General features: G+C 55.5%; 2 protein-coding genes across 2 annotated transcripts; one reads left to right on the top strand and one right to left on the bottom strand.

The window, feature by feature from the left end:
• Positions 1-4,911: 4,911 nt before the first annotated feature.
• Positions 4,912-8,275, top strand: Marchf9 (membrane associated ring-CH-type finger 9). The gene is made up of 4 exons (XM_059245622.1): positions 4,912-5,298; positions 6,320-6,475; positions 6,990-7,182; positions 7,413-8,275. Exons 1-4 carry the CDS (start codon positions 4,936-4,938, stop codon positions 7,745-7,747), a joined length of 1,047 nt encoding a protein of 348 aa, XP_059101605.1. The 5' UTR covers positions 4,912-4,935; the 3' UTR covers positions 7,748-8,275.
• Positions 8,276-12,287: 4,012 nt separating this feature from the next.
• Positions 12,288-16,616, bottom strand: LOC131895247 (25-hydroxyvitamin D-1 alpha hydroxylase, mitochondrial). The gene is made up of 9 exons (XM_059245679.1): positions 16,398-16,616; positions 15,642-15,832; positions 14,999-15,201; positions 14,712-14,912; positions 14,431-14,603; positions 14,056-14,228; positions 13,730-13,808; positions 13,147-13,344; positions 12,288-12,652 (listed from the first exon to the last, which is right to left on the bottom strand). The coding sequence occupies exons 1-9, from the start codon at positions 16,602-16,604 to the stop codon at positions 12,539-12,541; spliced, it is 1,539 nt and encodes a 512-aa protein (XP_059101662.1). The 5' UTR covers positions 16,605-16,616; the 3' UTR covers positions 12,288-12,538.
• Between the last annotated feature and the right edge of the window lie 2,330 nt (positions 16,617-18,946).

An 18,946-nucleotide genomic window follows, 5' to 3' on the forward strand; every position in this document is an offset into this window, starting at 1 on the left:
GGGGGGGCGGGGCGGGGGCGGGGCGAGCGCCGGACGCTCGGGGCCACGTGACCGCCAGCCATCCAGCCATCCATGCGCAGTGGCTGACCCGGCCCCCCCCCCCCCCGTCCCCGGCTCGGCGGGGAGGGGTGTAGTTGGGGGGGCGGGGGGGCGAGGAAGAGAGAGAGAGGGAAAAAAAAAAAAAAAAAAAAAATATCCTGGGCGACCACGTGACCTGTTGCTATCCCACGTGACCCCCTCGGCTCAGCGCTGGGCAGCAGGGGCGGGGCTACGCCGTGCGGCACGTGACCGGCTGCCGTTCCCACCCCGGATGGACGGCCGAGGTGGGGGGGGGGTGCGGGAGAGGGTGGAGCGCCCGGCGGTGCCATGGCAACCGGGCCCGCCGGCTCTCCACCGTGGGCTCAAGGCCGAGCCCCAGCGCATCTTCTCTGTCGTCTGGCTGCACGTCTGTCCGTACGTGGGCGGGGAGGTCGGGGTGCTGGGGGGGTGGGGGAGATGATCCCGGTTCGTCGTCCCCCACCCCACCACCACCACCCCGACCCGGGATGGGACTGTCACCGTTTCACTCCCGCCGCCACGGGGGAGCAACATGCGGGTGTGCCTCTTTGTTTTTACTCACTCATTCAACACAAGGCTACTAAGGGCTTTTCCTCCCCGTTGGTTATGCGATGCGTTCTGTTTGGGTGACTCAGTCATGCGCCCTTTAAAGCCATGATGAGGATATGGTAAATGCAGGCGGGTGTCTTAGGACCCAGGGAGCAGACGGTTTCTATCTGAGCAGGAAACTAGGATTCGAGGATGGACGGAAGAAAAGATTAACAGCCACTGTATGGGAAGGGCGGCAATGTAATGCCCCCCCCCCACACACATATACACATACACTTCCAACCCGTAAACCTCCCTGGGAATGTGAAAAGCAGCAAGGACTTATTGGGAATAGGGTGCTTGATCTTAAAAAGCATTGTTACATAGGTACGTGATTGTGCGTACGAACAGACAAAGGGGTGAGCGCGTACGAGCCTGGTCACCAACACCGCTTCAGACCACCACATTGCCCACGAATGTCTTGTGTCGCTCTGCAAACCTGCGACTCCTCATTGGAGTCACATGCCTTTTTATTTTCAGTGCAGCTTTCTTCTTTTCTTTTCCGACTGACAGGGTTTCTCTGTGTAGCTTTGCACCTTTTCTGAATCTCAACTCTGTAGTCCAGGCTGGCCTCGAACTCACAGAGATCCTCCTGCCTCTGCCTCCCGAGTGCTGGGATTAAAGGCGTGCGCCACCACCGCCCGGCAGCTTTCTTAGGGCTACTACTGCCCTGAACAGTATTTCCCAGGTGCTCTCTGCGCACAGGAATCTAGGTAGACAGAGGTAGATTTGACATTCATTGTCTCAGGGGCTCCACCTCCTTTATTGTCTCCCACGTCTTTGGGAATAAAGGTCCATGTACCCATTTGTGAGAAACTGCCTAAAATCTAGAGCTATTTTTAAATTGTTTTTTAGGCGGGCAGTCGTGGCGGCGCACGCCTTTAATCCCAGCACTCGGAAGGCAGAGGCAGGCGGATCTCTGTGAGTTCGAGGCCAGCCTGGTCTACAGAGTGAGTTCCAGGACAGCTTAGGCTACATAGACGAACCCTGTCTCAAAATAAAATTGGTTTTTGGTGCTAGGGATTGGAGCCAGTGTTTTCTTATGTGGTGAGCACGTGTTCAATCTGTACTCCCAGACGCCAAACTCTGAAATCATTTTGAGACAGTATAGCCGAGGCTGGCCTCAAACTCACAGCGATCTTTGTGCCTTGGCCTCCTAAATGCTGTGTTTACAGACACGAGCGACGACTCTGGCTATGATTTATCTTTTTGTAGAATTTTGTTTTAATGAGACAAGGTCTCATATAGTCCAGGTTGGCCTTGAAACAGACAAGTAGTGAGGCTAGCCTCCAATGTCTGAATGCTTGATCCTGCTGCGGCATTTCACCAATACTACGGTGAGTGGCATGCACCGTCCTCAATTTCTTTTCTTTCTTTCACTCCTTTTTTTTCTTCTTCTTCATCGTCTTCTTCCTCTTTTTTTTAAAAAATACATTATTTTGACTTTTTTTTTGGGGGGGTTGATTTTTTGAGACAGAGTTTCTCTGTGTAGCTTTGGCGCCTTTCCTGTAGCCCAGGCTGGCCTCGAACTCACAGATATCCACCTGCCTCTGGGATTAAAGGTGTGAGCCACCACTGCCCGGCTCGTGGTCATCTTCTTCTTTTCCACAGTCTTGCCATGTAGCCCAGGCTAGCCTCAAACTCTCTGAAGTCCAAACACTTGGATTCCAGACCTGAGTCACCACACCCAGCCTGAAACCATTTTATTACCCAGTTTGCCATGTATTCCAATTTATTTATTTATTTATTTATTTATTTATTTATTTATTTATTTATTTATTGTTTTTTGAAACAGGGTTTCTCTGTGTAGCTTTGGAGCCTGTCCTGGAACTCACTTTGTAGCCCAGGCTGGCCTGGAACTCACAGAGATCCGACTGCCTCTGCCTCCCGAGTGCTGGGATTAAAGGCGTGTGCCACCACCGCCTGGCCCATGTATTCCATTTTAACTTCTTTTCTGGTAGAGAATGTAAGTGATGGGGCATGGTGGAATATGTCTTTAATCTCAGGAGGGGATTGGGAGGCAGAGGCAGGTGGATGGCCAGCCTGATCTGTTTAGTGAGTTCCGGGCTAGCCAGGACTACACAACCAAACTTTGTCTGAGAAGGGGGTGGGGAGTGGATATATATACATATGTATACATATACATATGTATATATATCCACTATGTATATGTGTATATACATTTGAATGTCAATGTAACAGCATAGACTCAAAGATTAACGTAGATCGAGGACGAAATGGAAGGCTCATCAGGGCAATTTCCTCTTCTGCCGCTCTGATGCTTCTTGCTGCCAAGGAGACTGTAAGAAAAAGCTCAGGGCCCAAATTGGCTAAGGGGATGGAGAGGTGGGTGTTTCATTGGCTGCATTCCTAGGGCTGTTTGGGGTTTTTAGCTTTCTGAAAGGCTAAGTGTCTGTGAGCTTATTAAACTCCCAACACAGTTTTTCTGTTTTGTTTTGTTTTGTCCCCCCCCCCCCTCCAGACAGGGTCTCACTGTGTAGCCCGGCTGTTGTGGAACTTGGTAGACCAGGTTGGCCTGGAGCAGACAGAGATTGCCCGCCTCTGCATCCAGAGTGCTGGGATTAAAGGCCATCACTAACCGGCTTTATTTATTTATTTTTGCTTTTTTGTGTGTTGGTTGGTTTGGTTTGGTTTTCCCAATGCAGGTATTACCTGCCTCATCTTCCCTCTCATATGAGCACACTGCAGCTTGCCAGCCTCACAGGAAGAGCACACTTCTTTGTCTGCTAACTCACAGACTTTCCCCCTGCTTCCCTCATCCGTCCACCCAAAGCACATGGGTCTTGCAGAAACATCCCTGCCTTCGCTACCCCTTCCCATTGAGGAGTCTTCATTTGGCAATCTGTCCCCGGTTCGACTGGCTCCCTCCTTCCCTTCTCTGTTAATTACTCTTTTACTAATTAATTTTTTTCTCAGTGTCTTTGACCCAGTGGGTTTCCCGGGGAATCCTTTTTCCCTCAGCTTCACAAAGAGGCTGAGAGAGAGGGTGTAAATATAAAGCTGGGGAAAAAAACATGGATAGGCTGGTAGTAGCTCTAGGGGTCAACTTGAAACAAAGATTTAAGCGTGGATGGGTGGTGTTCACTTCATAGTTGTGGAGCTGAGGGGCAGGGGGAAATGGAGAAGGACACGCCCATCGCCTGGCGTCCCTTTTTCTGCTCACTCACCACCTTCCCACGTTAGAATCAGTCGCTTGTTTCCCCCACACCCCGATTCCATTCCTGCACACCCCCCACCTCCCAGTCCCGCACCCGGCGGCCCCCTCTACAACCTTTTGTGTGTTACTAGGGTGCATCTCCTGCCCACTCCGCTCCCGCACACCTCCAGCCCCTGGCCGAGCTGCTCCTCCTCTGCACGCTCCCATTGTGCACACACCCCTGCGCCTCGCTACACCTGCAGCCTCCGACCACGACTCACCTTCCAGCCTCACTCCCACCCGCGCGCACACACACACCTATTCTTCCACTGGGGTCCACACTCCCCTCCGCTGGCCACTCCTCCCTCCTCCCCTCCCTTCCTCCCTCCCTTCCTCCCTCCCTCCTCCCTTGTCTCGCACACTCGCCCCGCCCCTGGGGACACCTGCTCGTGCTGGGCAGGGCGGGGATGCGCAGCCGCGGCCCCTTCTCCTCCGCTCCCCCTCCCCGCCCCACCCCTCCCTCCATCCCTCACCGGCTCCCCGGCTCCCGCCCCGCCCGCCCGCCGCTCCGGGGGGGTCTCCGCTGCCGCCGCCGCCGCCGCCGCTGCCACCGCCGCCGCCGCCGCCGCCGCCGGAAGGAGCCGCCATTTGCCACCGCCGAGCGCACGGGCCGAGCCCGGCCGGATCCGGGTAGTCGGAGCGGGACTGGGGCCCGGGAGGACGGCGATGGGGGGCGGCCCCGCCGCAGGAGGACCGGGGCGCGTAAGCCCCGGCGCCCGGCCGGCTCCGGACCCCGACCCGCGGGGCGCGGCACCCTGAGCCCCTTCCCCGCCTCCCTGCCCCTGCCCCTGCCCGGGCCATGCCTGCCCACCCTGCCGTCCCCGGGCTGACGGCCCTGGAGCCCCGGCGGCGGTGGTGGCAGCAGTGAACGGCGGCGCTTGCAGGCCGCGGAGACCCCGGCCCCGGTCCCGGCGCTCCGGCGCGCGCCCGCCCGCCCGCCCGCGCCCCCTTCCCGGCCTCGGCCTCGGCCTCGGCCTCGCCCCTCCCCCCCGGCGCCCGGGACCCCCACCCCCTCCCCACCCCGTCGCTCGCCGCCTCCCCCCCCACCCCCCAACACACCCGGCGCCCGGACGATGCTCAAGTCTCGGCTCCGCATGTTCCTGAACGAGCTGAAGCTGCTGGTGCTGACGGGCGGGGGGCGGCCCCGGGCCGAGCCGCAGCCCCGGGGGGGCGGGGGAGGCGGCTGCGGCTGGGCGCCCTTCGCCGGCTGCTCCGCCCGGGACGGCGACGGCGACGAGGAGGAGTACTACGGGTCGGCGGAGCCGCGGGCCCGGGGCCTGGCCGGCGACAAGGAACCGCGGGCCGGACCCCCGCCGCCGCCCGCGCCGCCGCCGCCGCCGCCCCCGGGCGCGCTGGACGCCCTGTCGCTCAGCAGCAGCCTGGACAGCGGGCTCCGAACCCCCCAGTGCAGGATCTGCTTCCAAGGCCCGGAGCAGGTCAGGCCCGAGCAACCTACCTGGCTGGGCAGGGGAGGGGTGGAGGGGGGTGGTGACGGTGGCTCGCACCTGGGGTGTCCGCCGAGACCGGAGCAGGGGGGGCGGGGCCTGGGGGAGCTGGGCGGGACCCGGGACCCCGAGTGGGAGCGGGGTGAGGTTTGGCCTGGCTGGAGACGCCTGGAGATTGGGGCAGGGGGAGTAGGGGTCGGGTCGGGGGGTGGCTCCCAGGATGGGGTGGGGCTGTCTCCCGGGGAGGGCTCAGGATCTCGGTCACCCAGGCTCAGAGACAGCTGTTGGCACCTGCCCCCCTCACCTTGGGGTCGTCGCCCTTAGCCCAGGGAACCCATTCTTTCCGAGGTGGGCCCGAGGGAGAGTTCCCATTGGCTGGCACCTCGAGGGCAGGGGCCGGCCCCAGGACCCTGCCTCATGCAGCATGCCCTCTGGTCCTCTCCCAGCCCGCAACTTCCCGCTTCCTTCTAAAGAGCCTCCTTTGTTTAATTTTATAGGTAAAGTTGTCCCGGGATAGTGCCAGAGGGCAGTCCCCGTGCAGCTTGACTAAAGGGGAGCGACCGAGTCCCGCCCTTGCCCCCAGAATGTCTCCCCTTTTTAGTGTGGACGCCACGATGGGTTTTATCCATCCCGGTTGGCACCAGATCTGTGTAACTGGAAGTACTGTGGAGTGGGTGAGGGTGGCATAGCCCAGCCGCCCTGGCTCTCCCCTCCCTCCAGATCCTAGGGAGAGGTCGCCGTCTCAGTCACCTTTGCAGTGTCTAGGAAAGGGAGCGAGCGCACGGGCTTCCCTCCCACCCCAGATCTCATCCCTCGGGTTGCAGAAGTTTCTCTCGAGCTCTGACTTCTTACTTTCGTCCTGCACCCTTAGCTTCTTCTCGCCCCGCTCTGGGCGAAAAAGCCCGGGTTTTTTCGGTGTAGTGGTGTAAGAGCTCTGCTCCCCAGGAGTGCGGCCGGCCGCGGGGGTCCGGGTGAGGAGGGCTGACAGGGGCCCTGCCCTCTCTGCCCCCAGGGGGAGCTCCTGAGCCCTTGCCGCTGTGACGGCTCAGTGCGCTGCACACACCAGCCCTGCCTCATCCGCTGGATCAGTGAGAGAGGTTCCTGGAGCTGTGAACTCTGCTACTTCAAGTACCAGGTCCTGGCGATCAGCACCAAGAACCCACTGCAGGTGAGGTGCCGGGAGAGGACCCAGCAGGGGCAAAGGCCTATTTCATCGTATTTACGGTTTTTCCCAAAGCCACCTCCTCCCACCGTGACGGCATTCCAAGACACTGGCTTAACGTTCTGGCGCTAGTCTAGATAACTTAGAACAGTGTTGAGGATGACAGCGAATGTCGCTTGTCGTATGCTAACTCTTTTGACTAGGTGCCATTATTATGCCTGTCTTTATAAATAAGGGCACTGACCCACGTAGAGATTACATACTTGTCTAAAATTACTCAACTAGTGAGAGATGGAACTAAGATTGGAGTTCCAAGCGGTGTGTTTGGGTTTCAAAGCGCTTGTCCAATCCTGCTTTTCTAGAATGAGCTAGACAAGTGGCGTCAGTGTCTCATCTTAGGTTTAGACCGGGGCATGGAGAAGGCAGATTTTCAGTCCCGCCTGAAGAGTTTAGGGAAAGCTTCTGGAGTCTTCTCTTCAGGGTTGCCCACCACCCCACTGACTATCATCCTCCCAAACAGTGGCAGGCCATCTCCCTGACCGTCATCGAGAAGGTCCAGATTGCCGCCATCGTTCTGGGCTCCCTGTTCCTGGTCGCCAGCATCTCCTGGCTCATCTGGTCCTCACTCAGCCCTTCAGCCAAGTGGCAGCGCCAGGATCTTCTCTTCCAGATCTGCTACGGCATGTACGGCTTCATGGATGTGGTCTGCATAGGTGAGGGTTCCTCTCTCCCTCTACCTGTTTAACATCTTCCTTTAATCACTCACCTAACTCCCCTGCACAGCCTTTCGGTCTCACGATCATAATTCCACCGCTAGAGACCGTTAGGGCTACCCTGGGGCCCCGTCCTTCACAGCCCTGTCTTCCCAGTCCTGCATGCTCAAGGGCCTGTGGCCTATGTGCGGGCAGCAGTTCACCCCGGTTTCCTCATCGCCGTTGTCCAGGCCTCATCGTTCACGAAGGCTCTTCCGTCTACCGCATCTTCAAGCGCTGGCAGGCAGTGAACCAGCAGTGGAAGGTCCTGAATTATGACAAGACCAAGGACACAGGAGGAGATGCAGGGGGAGGGACGGCAGGGAAGCCAGGCCCCAGGACCTCACGGACCAGCCCCCCCACTGGGGCCCCCAGCCGGCCTCCAGCTGCCCAGCGCATGCGGACGCTCTTGCCTCAGCGCTGTGGTTATACAATCCTGCATCTCCTCGGACAGCTACGGCCACCGGATGCCCGTTCCAGCTCTCATTCTGGTCGAGAGGTTGTCATGAGGGTCACCACGGTCTGACCTGGACTCCAGGGGCAGGGATCTCAAGTCAGAGCGTCAGCCGGAGACGAGCTCTCCTGGCTGCCGGAGGTGACGACCTAGACAAGGCGTGTGGGGCACAGTGGCCCCACCACTGAGGATCTCTGTGGACAAGACAGCCTCAAGCTTGGAGACATTGTCTGGCCTCTACTGCCCACAGGGTAGAGACACCTGGATGACATTCCAGCTCCCACTGACACCACCTCATACTCATCCTGAGGATGGCCAGCAGGCAGGCGGGGAGAACAGCTTGCCTTCTTGGAGAGAACCATCTTTACCTCAGCTCTAGGGCCTCCAGTCCCCTGGCTCCACCATGGTGACTTGGTAAAGGGAGACCAATGCCAGAAAAACAGGGGCTGTAGACCCCCATTCCCCACCCCATGGCCACAGGGCATCTGGCAATAAGACTCGTAAACATTGACCTCCCGTTCCCTGCATGAGGGCGGGGGACTTCCCCCCTGCTCCACCCCCCATTGCATGGGGGAGGGCATAAAGAATCATTTATATGCACGTGGAGACTCCTTTCTCATCTGGGGCTTCTCTGAAGGGCTGGAGGGTGCCGGGAGGTTCCCCAGCACAGGTGACAGTCCCAAGTGTAGCAGCACATTTGGAGCTGGTGGAGGGGCTCCTGCTTGCTGGTGAATAGTTCACATTGGCTGCTAGGTGGCAGTGCTCAGAGGGAGCTGAGGACGGTGGACTTGCCACCTGTGAGTTATATGATTTAGGGAAAAAAAAAAATCTGAGCTTTTTTCTTTTTTCTTTTTTCTTTTTTTTTTTTTTCCTGTCTACCTCATAGACTTGGAAAGAGGATATTGAGGGACGGGGTAAATGCTATTACAAAGAAAATTGATCGTTGTATAAAAAGAGTCCTGGACTAGTTGCTGGTCCACTTATCTCAAGCAATAGGTGGGATAGCAGATCCCAAAGTCTGGTTTTTGTCAGAAGCGGCACAGAACTTTAGTAGCGTTTTAAGTGACAAAATAGATACTGAAACAAAAGAGGAAATAGATACAGTAACTGCGCAGGAAAGAGGAAATAGATACAGTAACTGCGCAGGACAGTGGTTATTGTAGGAATGAGGACACTTTTGACCCTCCGAGCATTGGTCGTGGGGGGACGCTGGAGCCACTCAGCCTGCTATAAGAACACCTGTGTTCTATCAGTCTTTTCCAGGTACTGTGTGTGTCATCCCCCCCCCCCCAAAAAAAATGGCGTGCAATGGACATGGACTCATTCTGCGTGACAGGGGAGGAAACTCCTCCCTCGGTGTTGTGTCTTTAATTCCAGTTGAAACTGTGGCAGGTCAGGGTCACAGGTTTGATCCAGGTGTACCCAGCTAGCGGTAATTCTGGAAGGTAGAAGCATAGGAGAGCTGTTGTTTATTAGAGAAACGATTTGGGAAATGTGGGTCCGAGGGCTGGGGGTGTGGGTCAGTGATAAGAGTGCTTGCCTGGTGTGCATGAGGTCCTGGGTGTAACTCCCATACCACCAGAGAAATTACGTGGTCAGCTTGAAGCTTGGTCCCGTGCTCCTGAAGCCCGGTCGGTGGCTGGGTATTATATGAATGATGGTGTCTTTTAAGTGAACCATTCATGAGCAATTAAACAATTCCTTCATACGTTGCTAAAGTCAGATCCAGAGGCCTTTCTTATTACTGGACCTCTAATGGAAGGTTCTGCTCTGCCCCCTCTTGGGGAAGGTTGGAAAAAAATGCTTGTCTTTTAACAGCCCACCTACCCCGAAGCCTTGCTCCATGCCTCTCCAGAAAAAAAGGTGGGGTGGGAGGGCCTTTGGCTGCTGTCCATGGTGCTGGCATCGTTTGGTGGTGCTGGCATCATTTGGCTGCGCCCGGGGGTCTGACTGACTTCCAAGTGAGAAAGTCATGAGAGGATCGGGGTGAAGAGGGAACCGAGGCAGAGCTCTCCAGCTCTCTCGCAGGAAGTTTTTACCAGAGACTCACCCCTCTATTTCCTCCCACCAGGGAACAGAGGGGTTCGGCTTTATTGATTGGTCGTTAACAGAAGAGTTGGTGGCGATCGGATGGGGAACAGAAAATCAGTGATTGCTAATGTCTGTCCTGGCAGAAAGGACTCAGGTAGATAAGTCACACATGGGGCTTCTGGGCCAAGCCTGTTCCTCACGGCGGGCCCCTTCATGGAAGCTTGGGCATACTTAAGAATACACACACATATATCCATGCGTTCTCTGAGTCCCAAAGGCCCACTTCCTTCTCTCCTTCAGCACCAACAGAGGTCTTGGGATGGGGCCCATGCGCAGCTGTCAATATGATCTCTTGCCTGTCTCCGAATTTACACAGACCCTTGTCCAGGAAAGGGGTCGTAGGCACAGCTGTCTCTTCAAAGTGGCATTTCTGTCCAGTCACTGGGCAGCACAGGGGTGTAGATCCCTTTTTGACTCCAGGGAAACGGGTCTCATGGCTTAGGCTATTATACTCTCCCTTCTGGCTCCGATCTGCGAAACCTCAGGTATTTTACGTTCAAGTTAAACTTGGTGGTGGGTGAGCAGAAGCAGATATCGAGGGCACAAGAGAGATGGGAGGGATGGTAAGGAATGTACAGAAACCTCGGTCTCTGCACAAGGCTTCCAGGCATGCATGCCCTGCTTCTCTAAATCATGCATGATTGGGTCTCTGTGGGAAGTCTGCTGGCTGACAGTTTCTGTGGTTAGGGAGCCATGTCTTGGATGGGGCAAAGGAAGTGTGAAGGAGCTAATTGGAGTGAGAGGGAGGGAAGGAGGGAGAGGCAAGCCCTAGCATGGGGAGGGTAATCTGGGGTACAGGGGGAGCTGTGCACAGTGCTGAGAGATTCATTGGGATGGAGGATGAGTTCATCTGTAGACATCACAAGGGGAGTACTGTGTGCAGCCCATGAGGGTGGCCAGAGAGTGCTGACTCAGGGAAACAGAGGTTCTCTTGGCCTGGCCCCTTCTCCTGCCTCAGTCCTCCAGGGCTCCTGGCCCCTTCTCCTGCCTCAGTCCTCCAGGGCTCCTGGCCCCTTCTCCTGCCTCAGTCCTCCAGGGCTCCTGGCCCCTTCTCCTGCCTCAGTCCTCCAGGGCTCCTGGCCCCTTCTCCTGCCTCAGTCCTCCAGGGCTCCTGGCCCCTTCTCCTGCCTCAGTCCTCCAGGGCTCCTGGCCCCTTCTCCTGCCTCAGTCCTCCAGGGCTCCTGGCCCCTTCTCCTGCCTCAGTCCTCCAGGGCTCCTGGCCCCTTCTCCTGCCTCAGTCCTCCAGGGCTCCTGGCCCCTTCTCCTGCCTCAGTCCTCCAGGGCTCCTGGCCTCTTCTCCTGCCTCAGTCCTCCAGGGCTCCTGGCCTCTTCTCCTGCCTCAGTCCTCCAGGGCTCCTGGCCCCTTCTCCTGCCTCAGTCCTCCAGGGCTCCTGGCCCCTTCACCTTCTGCTTTCATCCAGCCTGGCTGACTCCATCTCCCTGCCTGTGTCCCTGTCTTTGAAGGAGGGCAGAGTGGACATTCCAGGATGCCCTTCCATTCTGGTAGTCCGAGTCCCAAAAGCTCTTTTCTCACCAAGGGTCAAGCCGCCTCTAACCCAGCTCGGCAGAACCCTTAGCACCAGACCCACGTTACAACTGAGCTCCTACCCTTACTGTTCACCACCACCTCTTAATCCTTTCCAGGAAGCTAGACTAGACTTGGCGGTTCCCACTACAGATAGAAACATGTCTGGGTTCGTCACAAAACACTCTTCCAGGGGGACGATCCAGACCTCCCATCGTTAAGGGAGTTACTCCCAGGACCTGAGAAGCCAAGATGGGAGATGGGGGTCAGGATCTTGCCAGGAGTGGGAGAAAAGTAAACCCAAAGCCAAGGAGTAGACATTTTATTTTAAAACTTAATAATATAAATGTTTTTCAATATAAAAAAGAAGACAGCCTAGGGGCATGGGGCAAAACCAAAAGATGGGAAGTAAGACGTGGAGCAGATCCACTTTAGAGCTAAGGGGAGCTTAAAAAGTACCGTAAACTAGGCTAGGGCAGATTCATTTTCCTAGGGGCCAGCTGAAGAGAGAGAAAAGGGTGGGCAGAGCCTGGTGAGGCTTCTCCCTTCTTCCAGAAGGCCTAGATTCAGTCCGAGACTCTACGTGGTGCTGCATAGCCAGAGATAGACCCTGACGGGATGGATAAAGACTGATAAAGCTGGAAGTGGTAGTTCATGTCTATAACCCCAACACTTGGAAAAGTGAGGTAAAGAGGGTTGTGAGTTCAAGGACAGCAAGAACTATATAACAAGACTCTGTCTTAAAAAAAAAAAAAAAAAAAAAAGAAAAAAAGAAAAGGAGAAAATCCCAACAGACCGAGAAGGCTTCACCACTCTTCTCAAAGAGCTCACACGCTTAGAAAGAGACCCGACCAGGTGCACACCAGATGCACGATCATGGAACGCATGCTAAGGTTAGTGCTTAGACAGCACATCCGTGAACACTGTAAGCACGGGAAGAACCGTGGTTGAATCCCTCCCGAGGCCCCCAGGGTTATTAGTTAACATCTGAGTTGGCCCTTTAAGGATGTGTTAAGATCTGATGGCTTTGGGCCTTGAGGAATGACCAGGAGAAGTACTGAGCGGGAGAAAGGATCACGGTGCTGTGAGGACCCGCTGAGTCAAGCCAAGTACACGCTTCACACATAGGTCAGGTCCTGCGTCCTGAAGTTTGTTCAGACAGACAGACCTCAAGGGGAAGTGTGCCCCTTGTGCCTAATAATGTCCCGTTAGGAGAGGGCGGATGACAGCAGCTTCCTTCCATAGGACTATCTGTCTACGAACTGTAGGTTGATGCTCTTCTCAGGTACCAGGACAGTCCGGGTCATGGGTCTGACTGGGAGAGCGCCTGGCTCAGGCAGCACCTCAAAATGTATCAAGATCTAGAACAGGAGAAGGAGGTTATCATGATGGGTGAGTCTAGAGTGGGTGCCTGATCGGTAAAGAACATTGTGAGCGTCCGAATGGCAACTGTTGGGATGGCATCTGTGGCCAGTGAGGGCCTTCTTGAACCGGGCGGTGGTGGCGCACGCCTTTAATCCCAGCACTCGGGAGGCAGAGCCAGGCGGATCTCTGTGAGTTCAAGGCCAGCCTGGTCTACAAAGCGAGTTCCAGGAGAGGCGCAAAGCTACACAGAGAAACCCTGTCTCGAAAAACAAAACAAAACAAAAACAGAGCCTTCTTGATCAACAAGGGAGGGCAGGAGGTTATGGAAGGGAAAGCAATAGTCCAAATATCTTCGCTTATACTCCAGGCCTCTGTCAGTGGGACTGTCTGCTAAGCTGTGTATGTTTTGCTCTGTTTGGTAGAGGACAAGAGCACCCACGATGATTGGGCCTTTCCAGTCAGGGCACGGTAGGAGTTCTGGACTACTGACCTGGGCCAAAGCCATCTGTAGCTCGAGCTCAGCCAGGCGTCTCCCGATGCAGCTGCGTTTGCCAAAGCCAAAAGGAAGGGATGCAAAGGGGTGGGGGGCTGGGCCTCCCCCCAGCCAGCGAGCTGGATTGAAAGAGTTCGGCTCTGGGAACTGTGCAGGGTCCCTTGAAGTGGCGTAGTGACAGAGCGAGACCAGCGTCTGGTGGGGGGTTAAATGCAGATTGGTCAGTTCAGTGGCCAGGTTTTGTGTCCACACTTGCAGTGCTAGCCCTCAGGAGACAGAAGGAGGAGGAATGCGAGTTCAAGGCCAACAGCGGCTATATACCCTCCCTCCCCTCCCCTCAAAAGCAGTTATCAGTTTGAGCTCGAGAATGCGGGAGTGGGGGGGTATGAAGAAGAGGATCTGTGGACTAGTTTAAAATTAGGCCCTGGTTGGTGGTGAAGAATTTTCTTTACTACTCCATTATATCTTAGAAAGAGGTATCTTGATTAAGGAGGGGGGGTCTGGAAAGGCTTTGGGGAGTGTTTGAGGATGGCTTGGGCCCACGGGGGTAAGGCATGGCTTAGCAGAAGGATCTACTCACATTTTTGGGGATAATATAGTCACCTACTCGGATGTCTCTGTCTGGGACACGGGAATTCCCAGGCACCACAGGGTACAATCTAGGTCACCAAACAAAAGATGGATTCAGCAAGGTGAGGCTGGGGGGACACAGCTCCTCCTCCTCCTCCTCCTCCTTCTCCTCCTCCTCCTCCTCCTCCTCCTCCTCCTCCTCCTCCTCCTCCTCCTTCTCAGGGAGTAGAGTGCCAGTTTTCTCTCTTCTCACTGTCTGCTCCCATCCACGGTCAGCTTCCTCGGCTCTCCTCTAGTATTTTCTCCAGTTCCTACTTGTCTTCTCTTCCCCCTCACCTTAACACCTCCTTGATCACAGCCTTCAACAGGCGAAGCTGGGACAAAACAGCGGCTTGGGGGTGGGCACGGGAGCCAGGGTCCACGGCAGCTGTGATCTCAGAGTGAAGCGCAGACTGGACATCGGGGTGCCGGGAGAGTTCATAGAGCGCCCAGGAGAGCGTATTGGATACCTGGAGGAACAGGTGAGATCGTCTGAGGTGTCAGACGTGGGAATCCTCGTGAGGGAGTAGTGTAGGGAGGTGGTGGTCAGGGACGGAAGAACTACCAAGGCCAAGCCTGTATGCATGACCAGAGTGGGTCCCCTGAGTCAGAAAAGTGGCCCTACAGCCAGGGGAACCTACACTCTGGAAATGGGACTAGAGAGAACCTCACCGTGTCCACTCCGGCCAGCAGTAGCTCTGTCACGTTCCCCACAATGGACTGGACAGACAACTTCTCCCGAAAAAGGAAGTGGGTTAAGTGATGCCCAGACGGCACGTCCTCCTCAGTCTTCCCCTGTTTCCTCACGTCTGCTTCGCTTTCTCGCTGCTCCACGTGCTTCTGGGCTGAGGAGGAAGGCACACCGACGCCTCGCGATGCTGATGCAGCTTTGGATACCCCAGCACCGCCCCCTCCACACCCCCACCCCTCACCCCCACACTTCTATGCCTTACCAAAGGCAAACATCTGGTTCCAGTCTCGGCAGAGGCGGGCCCAGGGTCCGGGTACAAGGCGGTGCATCCAGTTGGGCATTGCCATGGTCAAGAGTGTGGACACAAACACCGAGCCCACCGCGTGGATGAAGGTCTCGGTGTCCGCAGGTACTTCGGCCTCCAGGCAGCCGAGGCGCGAACCCAGCAGCACCGCGCCTATGCCTGGCCGGAAGGGGGCGCAGTCAGGCATCGGGCGTCTCGGGCTCAGAGCCACCCACACCTGTCCCGAACTCCGTTTCAGGATTCACCTTCTAAGCCAAATTTGTAAAACTCTCCCGCCACGTCCTGGACGAGGGTGGGTAGCCCAGAGCCACGTCCCCGCTGGCGCCTGAGTCGTCGCACAAGGTCACGGACCACGTTGTCCAGAGTTGCAGCGTAGCCAGCGGCTGCTTGAGGCCGGAGGAGTAGCGGGGCCAGGAGGCTTCGGAGTCTCCGCCACTCTTCCCCATCCCTGCCCGGGTGCAGAGAGGGCGCCGTAGGGAGGTGAGCTTGTGTGGAGGACGCCAGGGTAACCAGAGGGTATTGCGCCTGTTCCCTCGGGGTGGAAGAACCTGCCCCTGATCTCACCCATCTTCCGTCTCCCTTCCTCTTTACTCATTTCCTGCCCATGGATGGGAGTGGGTTCTAGGGTAAGCGAAGTCACAGGTGCTTACACGCCATCCAGATGCCAGTAACCCTCGCCTACCCCACGGATTCTTAGGATTCTGGCCTCAAAGGTGGGGCGAGCGGGCGAGGACTCTGCTCTACCTGAGTTTGGATAGTACAGACTGGAGAACCCGGAGATGCCAGAAGGTTGGTGGGAACGGCCGACCTCCCTCCAAGCCCAACTTGGCTGGATACAGGAGTCGGGCAGGGATGGATGGAGGACTGGAGGTCAGGGGGTCGACTCACGCTGTTAGCAATCCCGGAGCCCGCTGGTAGCGGCGGCGGTGCTCTGCCCAAGATGAGAAGCTGCAGCGCTCTGGACAGGGACTCTCTTGCCGCAGCAGCTGCTCCACGAGCGCAGGGGAGGCCACATACACTGTGCGAAGTGTGCCGAAGCTGCCTGACCATATTGGCCCGTAGCGCGCAGCTCCCTGCACCTGAGGACCCGCGAAGAGGACGTTTGAACACCTGGGAGGGTGGCTCTCAGTTTGGCTTGTGACAAGGCCAAGGGCGGTGGCTAGGCTTGGTTAAAGGGGAGCGTTTCCAGGGCCGGCCCAGATGCGGCAAACTTTTTCTTCCACCCCATGAAAGTTTGAGCGGGAATAGCAAAACAGATTTTGCTCTGCATAAAGCAGACATTTAGGACTTCCTTTTAGTTATCTGGCTCTAGCCTAGGGGGAGCCGTTTCTTCGAGGTTCCTCTGCTAGATTGCACCTCAAGATGAGCCTCCAGGAAAAGAAAAGGAACGGAGCTTTAAGCTGGATCTGCAGGATAGCACAATGCTTTCACTCCTCCCGCACTGTTGTCCTGGATCTGCAGGGTTTCCTGTCTATAAAGTGAGAGTGCATCCCTTTGCCGGATGTAGGGGTAGTAAAACAGTCTCTAGTTCATTACCCACAGGTACCCACTCTCACTGGCTCTCCTTTCTGTGTTCTTCACTGTGGTCCTTTCTGCCAGTCCTCCCAGCTCAGTCCCACCAATGGCGAGGACTATCCCTCTTACCTGCAGCTCATGTAGCCTGGACAGCCCACTTTTGCAGAAAAGTTCTGCCAGGAGGCTAGGCATAGAGGGCCCGGGGATGTCAGACAAACTCCGGAGAACTGAGTCAGAGCCTCTGGAGGTCAGCGAGGAGGAGGCGGCGGCATCCAGCTGTGGAGGCCGGTGGACTCGATGGAGCACCCTGGAGGCGAGCTTAACTGCCTGGGTCATGTCTTATGTTCGGGGAGTCAGCCGCACTTCTCCAGAGCATCTTTCGCACTTGCCTGAACCCCTTTATAACCCTTGGCCCTGGAAGTGAAGCCGCCTGCCTCTCCAGCTCTTCAGCCAATCCCTTTTGCAGGGTGGTCTGTGCTGGATGGGGCATGGCCCCCACGAGCAGTGGGCGGGGCTAGGGCTGACTTTTGGGTCTCCTGTGGTAAGGATTCCCATCAGAGCGCCTTTGTCTGGTCCAGAGGCAGCCGCCTCTAAAGTAGCAGTCCTCTTCTGGGAAGGCTACTTAGGATGGATTTCAGAAGGCAATACCTCACATCCTCCTCACTTCTCTGGGGAGCTAAGTCTCTTCAGGTCCAGTCCTCCATTCCCTATCACATCCTGAATGGAAACTAGGTAGAAGGTAGGATCAGCTGTCTCTTGGCTCCTTGGCTTGCCCCTTCTCTGTTGTGGGCATTACCAGCACTGCACACAACTCTCCTCCTTTGCCTAACACGCAGAGGCAAGGCCACACGTGGGTGAACGGGTTAAAGCGGTACCAGCCGCCTTCATCATTTTCTTTTTGTATTTTATGTTTTGTTTTTTTTTTAAAAGATTTATTTATTTATTATGTATACAGCATGTATGCCTGCAGGCCAGAAGAGGGCACCAGATCTCATTACAAGTAGTTGTGAGGCACCATGTGGTTGCTGGGAATTTAACTCAGGACCTCTGAGCCATCTCTCCAGCCCCTTATGTTTTTTATTTTTTTTTATGTACATGATTTGCCTGTATGCTTGTGTAACATCTCTCTGGGGCCAGTAGAAGTTAGAAGAGGGAGTTGGATCCCCTGGAACTGGAATATGGATGGTTGTGAGCCAACTGGTGAGTGCTGGGAACTGAACCCAGGTTCTCTACAAGAGCAACAAGTGCTCTTAACCATTGAGTCATAGCTCCAATCCCCACCCCCGCCTTTTTTTAAAGATTTTTAAACCATGCACATGCATGTTGGTGTGTTTGTGCGAGTGCATGTGTGCACAAGAGTGCAGCTGCCCAGAATCCAGGAGAGGACACAGGTCTCCTGAAATTGGAGTTACAAATAGTTGTGAGCCACCCACCTTGGGTGCTGGGAACTCATTTCAGGTCTTCTGAAGAGTGCTCTTATCCACCGAGCCATCTCTCCAGACTCCATCTTTGTTTTTTGGGAAAGGGAATTTCTTAGCTCAACAAGCCCCTTCCTTTCAGTGTCTTAGGGCCAGCAAGATGGCTCAGTAAGTAAATATACTTGACACCAAGCCTGATGACCTGAGTTTGATCCCAGGGACCGACAAGGTAAAAAACGAGAACTGACTCCATTACATTGTGCTCTTACCACTATAGATAGGCTTGTGCACACCCTCACCGCCTGCACACAAAGAAGTGTAAATAATAACAATACATGTCAGGCAGTGGTGATGTACACCTTTAATCCCAGCACACAGGAGGCAGAGGCAGAGGCAGGCGGATCTCTGAGTTCGAGGCCAGCCTGGTCTACAGAGAGAGTTCCAGGACAGCCAGGACTACACAGAGAAACCCTGTCTCGAAAAACCAATAATAATAATAATAATAATAATAATAATAATACAAAGGAGGTTTTTGTTTTTTCTTTTTTGCAAAGTATGTAAGTTTGGAGATTCTGTCTTTGGATAGAATGAAGGTTAAGCACACACTCTGAATCCCAAGCTGACTCATCCTCTTTTGGGTACCTTTATGGTCAGCAGCCACTTACTGCTTTGAGCCACAGAATCCTCCAGTTCAGTGGCTGGAGAGATGGCTCAGTAGTTAAGAGCACTGGCTGCTCTTACAGAGGAGCAGGGTTTGGTTCCCAGCACCCACATGGCAGCTCACAACCATCTGTAACTCCAGTTCCAGGGAACCAATTCCCTTTTCTGGCCTCCAAGGGCTCAGGCACGAGTGTGGAGCACATACCCATACAGAGGCAAATACTCATAAAATAAAAATAATTAAAAAACAGTATTGCAGTTTAGCTCCCTGCTCCTCTGCCTTCCCCCTCCTCCCTCCCTCCCTTTCCCCATCAGGCACTATGCCAGTCAGTCAGCTTGGAGATTCTGGAATCAAAGGTCAACACGGTAAAGGCAAGGGTGTCTGCCCTCTTGCCCTCAGCACTACAAGGACAATGGTGGCAGCCCAGATGGTCAAGGTCAGATCATACACAGGGAGAAGATGGGAGGAGGCATGTGATACACACTCGCCTTCCTGGGAAGAGCAGCATGGGCACGTGGGCACACACATTATCCCCAGGACTGCAAAGTAAACATAACGGGGGGGGGGGGGGGGGGGTAGGGGACGGGACGGACACCTGA

This window comes from Peromyscus eremicus, chromosome 18 (assembly GCF_949786415.1).
Source record: "Peromyscus eremicus chromosome 18, PerEre_H2_v1, whole genome shotgun sequence".
Taxonomy (NCBI): Eukaryota; Metazoa; Chordata; class Mammalia; order Rodentia; family Cricetidae; genus Peromyscus; species Peromyscus eremicus.

Bases quoted from the DNA above. Each gene is read 5' to 3' on its own strand.
- Marchf9 (XM_059245622.1), top strand. From the start codon at position 4,936: ATGCTCAAGTCTCGGCTCCGCATGTTCCTGAACGAGCTGAAGCTGCTG. The intron at 5,299-6,319 runs GTCAGGCCCGAG...CTCTGCCCCCAG, and splicing joins GCTTCCAAGGCCCGGAGCAG to GGGGAGCTCCTGAGCCCTTG. The intron at 6,476-6,989 runs GTGAGGTGCCGG...CCTCCCAAACAG, and splicing joins GCACCAAGAACCCACTGCAG to TGGCAGGCCATCTCCCTGAC.
- LOC131895247 (XM_059245679.1), bottom strand. From the start codon at position 16,604: ATGACCCAGGCAGTTAAGCTCGCCTCCAGGGTGCTCCATCGAGTCCAC. The intron at 14,913-14,998 runs GTGAATCCTGAA...CCTTCCGGCCAG, and splicing joins TTACAAATTTGGCTTAGAAG to GCATAGGCGCGGTGCTGCTG. The intron at 13,345-13,729 runs GTGAGTAGATCC...ACCCCCCACCAG, and splicing joins ACTATATTATCCCCAAAAAT to ACGCTGGTCTCGCTCTGTCA.